Below are 6,952 nucleotides of genomic sequence, written 5' to 3' on the forward strand. Positions count from 1 at the left end.
CACATTGTACCATTAGAACACTGGAGTGATAGTTGCTGGAAATGGGCCTCTATACACCTATGTAGATATTGCACCAAAAAGCAGACATTTGCAGCTAGAATAGTCATTTACCACATTAGCAATGTATAGAGTGTATTTCTTTCAAGTTAAGACTAGGGATGTCCGATAATGGCTTTTTGCCGATATCCGATATTGTCCAACTCTTTAATTACCGATACCAACCGATACCGATATCAACCGATATATGCAGTCGTGGAATTAACACATTATTATGCCTAATTTGGACAACCAGGTATGGTGAAGATAAGGTACTTTTTAAAAAAAATAATAAAATAATTAACTAAATTAAAAACATTTTCTTGAATAAAAAAGAAAGTAAAACAATATAAAAACAGTTACATAGAAACTAGTAATTAATGAAAATGAGTAAAATTAACTGTTAAAGGTTAGTACTATTAGTGGAGCAGCAGCACGCACAATCATGTGTGCTTACGGACTGTATCCCTTGCAGACTGTATTGATATATATTGATATATAATGTAGGAACCACAATATTGATAACAGAAAGAAATGGGGGGAGGGAGGTTTTTTGGGTTGGTGCACTAATTGTAAGTGTATCTTGTGTTTTTTATGTTGATTTAATAAAAATAAAAAAAATTAAAAACAACAACGATACAGATAATAAAAAAACCGATACCGATAATTTCCGATATTACATTTAACGCATTTATCGGCCGATATTATCGGACATCCCTAGTTAAGACTAGTTTAAAGTTATCTTCATTGAAAATAAGGACATTTCAATGTGACCCCAAACTTTTGAACGGTAGTGTACTTGTGAGTAGAGATGCAGATAAATGCTTTAAAATGTAATATTGGAAATTATCGGTATCGGTATTTTTATTATCGGTATCATTTTTTTTTTTTTTTTTTTTTTTTTTTTATGAAATCAACATAAAAAACACAAGATACACTTACAATTAGTGCACCAACTAGAGATGTCCGATAATATCGGTCTGTCGATATTATCGGCCGATAAATGCGTTAAAATGTAATATCGGAAATTATCGGTATCGGTATTTTTATTATCGGTATCATTTTTTTATTTTTTTTATGAAATCAACATAAAAAACACAAGATACACTTACAATTAGTGCACCAACTAGAGATGTCCGATAATATCGGTCTGTCGATATTATCGGCCGATAAATGCGTTAAAATGTAATATCGGAAATTATCGGTATCGTTTTTTTAATATCAGTATCAGTTTGTTTTTTTTATTAAATCCACATAAAAAACACAAGATACACTTACAATTAGTGCACCAACCCAAAAAACCTCCCTCCCCCATTTACACTCATTCACACAAAAGGGTTGTTTCTTTCTGTTATTAATATTCTGCTTCCTACATTATATATCAATATATATCAATACAGTCTGCAAGGGATACAGTCCGTAAGCACACATGATTGTGCGTGCTACTGGTCCACTAATAGTACTAACCTTTAACACTTAATTTGACTCATTTTCATTCATTACTAGTTTCTATGTAACTGTTTTTATGTTGTTTTACTTTCTTTTTTATTCATAAAAATTAGAGATGTCCGATAATATCGGCCTGCCGATATTATTGGCCGATATATGCGTTAAAATGTAATATTGGAAATTATCGGTATTGTTTTTTTTATTATCGGTATCGGGTTTTTTTTGTGTGTTTTTTTTGTTTTTTTTTGTTTTTTTTAATTAAATCCACATAAAAGCCACAAGATACACTTACAATTAGTGCACCAACCCAAAAAACCTCCCTCCCCCATTTACACTCATTCACACAAAAGGGTTGTTTCTTTCTGTTATTAATATTCTGCTTCCTACATTATATATCAATATATATCAATACAGTCTGCAAGGGATACAGTCCGTAAGCACACATGATTGTGCGTGCTGCTGCTCCACTAATAGTACTAACCTTTAACAGTTAATTTTACTCATTTTCATTAATTACTAGTTTCTTTGTAACTGTTTTTATATTGTTTTACTTTCTTTTTTATTCATAAAAATGTTTTTTATTTATTTATTTTATTTTATTTTATTAATTTTTAAAAAAAGGACCTTATCTTCACCATACCTGGTTGTCCAAATTAGGCATAATAATGTGTTAATTCCACGACTGTATATATCGGTATCGGTTGATATCGGTATCGGTTGGACAATATCGGAATATCGGCAGAAAACCATTATCGGACATCCCTACTTGTGAGTGTTGATGACACAGCTTTGCAACAGTTGATATTGTAGTTTCAAGCATGTTTTACTCAATATAGGTCATCAAATCTCAGCAACAAGCTGTAATATCTTACTGAGATCATTTAGGACCAAAACACTTAAAACAAGTAAAACACTCTAACATCAAATTTTCTTAGTGAGAAGAATGATCTTATCAGACAGAAAATAAGCAAATATCACCCTTATTTGAGATATTTAATGTTACTTAGATTTCAGTTTTTGCAATGTTCTCGCATGCTTTTTGTTGACCTGTGACAAAAATCTCCTGGAGCTAGTCCCAGGACAAGTCCACCGGCGGCCTGAACCCGGAGCCGTGTCCCATCTGCGCTCGTCCGCTGGGACAGGAGGTGAGTGCCGTCAAATCACGGGCGAAAAGTCACGTGGCGTGTTATTGACGCGTGTTGTTTCCGCCTGTCAGTGGGCGGTGCTGACCTGCGGCCACTGCTTCTGCAACCAGTGCATCGCCATCATCCTGGAGCAGTACAGCATGGGCTCTCGGCGCCGCGCCATCAAGTGCGCCATTTGCAGGCAGACCACGTCGCACGCCGAGATCTCCTACGTGTTCACCGCCGAGTCGTCCAGCCTGGACCAGGACATGCCCGTTAAGGTCGGTTCCCGCTGTCAAAAATAACGAAACTGTACAAAAACTAATGTCTGCACACTTCGCTCAGTTTGGTATGTTTCAGAACTCTGTTGTGTTTCCACTGGCAAACATCGTGAAAAGCGTACCAAAAATAACTCAACTGCTACCAGTTTAGTACCGTATTTTCCGGACCATAGGGCGCACCGGATTATAAGGCACAGCGCCGATGAGCGGGTCTAGTCAGGTTTATTTTCATACAAAAGGCGCACCGGATTATAGGGCGCTTTAAAAGGGTCATATTATTATCATTTCTTTCTAAATGTAAAACTGTCAGGTTCAAACACCGATGACATTTATTAAACAAGACAAGAAGCAAGGAATTAAACAGAGGCAGAATTCAATTTAGCTCATTGAGGAGAAACGTCTGGGCTGTACTCTTTGTAGTCTTCCACCGCGCTCTGACGAAATGGACTTTCCCTGATTACATGGCAACAGCTGTTTCTAAAGGACGGGGGGTCGTAAACAGCCGTGCCTTTGGTTACAAAACAGTTAAAAGAAAAGGTGCCTGTAGGGGGGGTCAGGTCCTGCTTCCTCTCCGCTTTGTAGATCTCGCGGCAAGACAAAATCTTCCCGTGGATTACAATACATTAAAGAAACCGACACCTTCATGTCGCTTCCCATCCTACACAGTGGAGTTTTACAAGCCTTTTGATTGGTAAGGTCAAAGACAGCTTTTGTCTGCTCGCCGGGAACTCATTGAAACACAAAGTTTTGTGATAACTTAGATACAATTATTCTGACAAAAACACTTCCTTGTGGTCTACATCAGTGGTCCCCAACCACCGGGCCGTGGACCGATTGGTACCGGGCCGCACAAGAAAAAAAAAAAAAAAAAAAAAAATTATTATTATTTTTTTTTTAAATCAACATAAAAAAACACAAAACATACATTATATATCAATATAGATCAATACAGTCTGCAGGGATACAGTCTGTAAGCACACATGATTGTATTTCTTTATGGAAAAAAAAAAATAATAATTTTTTTTTTTTTTTTTTTTAAATCAACATAAAAAACACAAAACATACATTATATATCAATATAGATCAATACAGTCTGCAGGGATACAGTCTGTAAGCACACATGATTGTATTTCTTTATGGAAAAAAACAAAAAAAACAAAAAATCCCCCCACCCCCCTCCCCCCACCGGTCCGCGGGACAAATTTTCAAGCGTTGACCGGTCCGCAGCTACAAAAAGGTTGGGGACCACTGGTCTACATAACATGTAATGGTGGTTCTTTGGTTTCAAAAAAAGCCGCTGCCTGACCAGGGCTCAGAAAATCTGTAGAAACTCCTCCCACCCCCACCAAGGACTTTTTTCACTGCTGGACTCGCGAACTTCACCGAGCTGTTTCTGTTCCTGTCCCTCTCAGGGGAGCCACTCCACCAAGGTGGAAGCCGTGGTGAGAACCCTGAAGAAGATCCAAGTGAGCGATCCCGGGGCCAAGTGTCTGGTCTTCTCCACGGTAACGTCTTTCACGTCTGAAGGGTGCCGGCCGTGACCGACTCGCCTCTCCTCTCCTCCCTCCGCAGTGGCAGAGCGTCCTGGACATCATCGCCAAGGCGCTGTTCGACAACAACATGGAGTTCTCGCAGATCAACGGCATCCACAAATTCAAGGAGAACCTGAGCTCCTTCAAGTACGAGAAGAACATCAACATCCTCCTGCTCCCTCTGCACACGGGCTCCAACGGCCTCAACATCATCGAGGCCACGCACGTGCTGCTGGTGGAACCCATTCTCAACCCCGCGCACGAGCTGCAGGCCATCGGACGCGTGCACCGCATTGGACAAACCAAGTAAGCGCTAGATCAGACCTGGGCAAATTAAGGCCCGGGGGCCGCGTTAAGCGTTTCAATCCGGCCCGCTGGACATTCCCAAATAATTTTTTTTAGATCTTTAAGATGTAAAGTGTAGCTGCCATTATGATGTGCAGTGATGTTTTCTAATGACTGTAAGTCTTCAACTATAACAGGGGTCGGCAACCCAAAATGTTGAAAGAGCCATATTGGACCAAAAATACAAAAACAAATCTGTTTGGAGCCGCAACAAATTAGAAGCCATATTACATACAGATAGTGTGTCATGAGATATAAATTGAATTAAGAGGACTTAAAGGAAGCTAAATGAGCTCAAATATAGCTACAAATGAGACATAATGATGCAATATGTACATATAGCTAGCCTAAATAGCATGTTAGCATCGATTAGCCTGCAGTCATGCAGTGATCAAATATGTCTGATTAGCACTCCACACAAGTCAATAACATCGACAATACTCACCTTTGTGCACTCACGCACAACGTTAAAGGTTTGGTGGACAAAATGAGACAGAAAAAGTAGGGGCATAAAACACGTCCTAGAAAGTCGGAGAAAGTTGTACATGTAAACAAACTACGGTGAGTTCGCGGACCGCCAAAATTAGTAGGACAAAACGGCGCTCGCCAAATACTCGAATCAGTGAAGCATGTTTAATACAAACAGTGTGCTTTATAACAATTAGTGTCATGTTTGTCCTCCTACAGTAACCATACTAAAACAAAAAATATATTTTTTTCCCATCATCTTTTTCCATTTTTCATACATTTTTGAAAAAGCTCCAGAGAGCCACTAAAGAGCCGCATGCGGCTCTAGAGCCGCATGCGGCTCTAGAGCCGCGGGTTGCCGACCCCTGAACTATACTAAGTATTTCAATGGCAAAAATCTGCGCTTTTGCATGATATACTAGTTCAGGGGTCGGCAACCCGCGGCTCTTTAGCGCCGCCCTAGTGGCTCTCTGGAGCTTTTTCATAAATGTATGAAAAATGGAAAAAGATGAGGGGAAAAAAATAGATTTTTTGTTTTAGTATGGTTACTGTATGAGGACAAACATGACACAAACCTCCCTAATTGTTATAAAGTACACTGTTATATTAAACATTGCTTCACTGATTCGAGTATTTGGCGAGCGCCGTTTTGTCCTACTAATTTTGGCGGTCCTCGAACTCACCGTAGTTTGTTTACATGTATAACTTTCTCCGACTTTCCAGGACGTGTTTTATGCCACTTTTTTTTCTGTCTCATTTTGTCCACCACACTTTTAACGTTGTGCGTGAGTGCACAAAGGTGAGTTTTGTTGATGTTATTGACTTGTGTGGAGTGCTAATCAGACATATTTGGTCACTGCATGACTGCAAGCTAATCGATGCTAACATGCTATTTAGGCTAGCTATATGTACATATTTGCATCATTATGCCTCATTTGTAGCTATATTTGAGCTCATTTAGTTTCCTTTAAGTCATCTTAATTCAATTTATATCTCATGACACACTATCTGTATGTAATATGGCTTTGAACTTTTTGTGGCTCCAGACAGATTTGTGTTTGTATTTTTGGTCCAATATGGAACCTTTCAACATTTTGGGTTGCCGACCCCTGTACTAGTTACTAGGGCTGTGATTCTTTCGGTGTCCCACGATTCGATTCAAAATCGATTCTTGGGGTCACGATTCGATTCAGAATCGATTTTTTTTTTTCAATTCAACACGATTCTCGATTCAAAAACGATTTTTTTATTATTATTTTTTTTTTATTTTTATTTTTTTTAATGAAAACAATACACAACAATACCATAATAATGCAATACAATTTCAAAACAAAACCCGACCCAGCAACATTGAGAATAGCAATAAACAGAGCAATTGAGGACACACAAACATGACAGGGAACAATCTAAAAGTAGTGAGACAAAAATGAATATTATCAACAACAGTATCAATATTAGTAACAATTTCAACATAGCAGTGATTAAAAATCCCTCATTGATATTATCATTACAAACATTAATTTTTTTTTAAAATACAAAAAATGAACAATAGTGTCACAGTGGCTTACACTTGCATCGCATCTCATAAACTAAATGTCTAATGATAATGTCAATGAGGGATTTTTAATCACTGCTATGTTGAAATTGTAACTAATATTGATACTGTTGTTGATAATATTCATTTTTGTTTCACTACTTTTGGTTTGTTCTGTGTGGT

At 38.2% G+C, this 6,952-nt stretch overlaps 1 protein-coding gene across 2 annotated transcripts in view; it reads left to right on the forward strand.

Annotated features, from left to right (window-relative positions):
* LOC133647101 (E3 ubiquitin-protein ligase SHPRH-like) overlaps positions 1-6,952 on the forward strand; it is a 54,206-nt gene that overhangs the window by 33,976 nt on the left and 13,278 nt on the right. For both annotated transcript variants that reach the window (XM_062043215.1, XM_062043214.1), the window contains 4 exons: positions 2,559-2,630; positions 2,702-2,890; positions 4,303-4,395; positions 4,463-4,728. In XM_062043215.1, the coding sequence (XP_061899199.1) occupies positions 2,559-2,630; positions 2,702-2,890; positions 4,303-4,395; positions 4,463-4,728 (620 nt within the window). The remainder of the gene's footprint in view (positions 1-2,558; positions 2,631-2,701; positions 2,891-4,302; positions 4,396-4,462; positions 4,729-6,952) is intronic.

This window comes from Entelurus aequoreus, linkage group LG03 (assembly GCF_033978785.1).
Source record: "Entelurus aequoreus isolate RoL-2023_Sb linkage group LG03, RoL_Eaeq_v1.1, whole genome shotgun sequence".
Classification (NCBI taxonomy): domain Eukaryota; kingdom Metazoa; phylum Chordata; class Actinopteri; order Syngnathiformes; family Syngnathidae; genus Entelurus; species Entelurus aequoreus.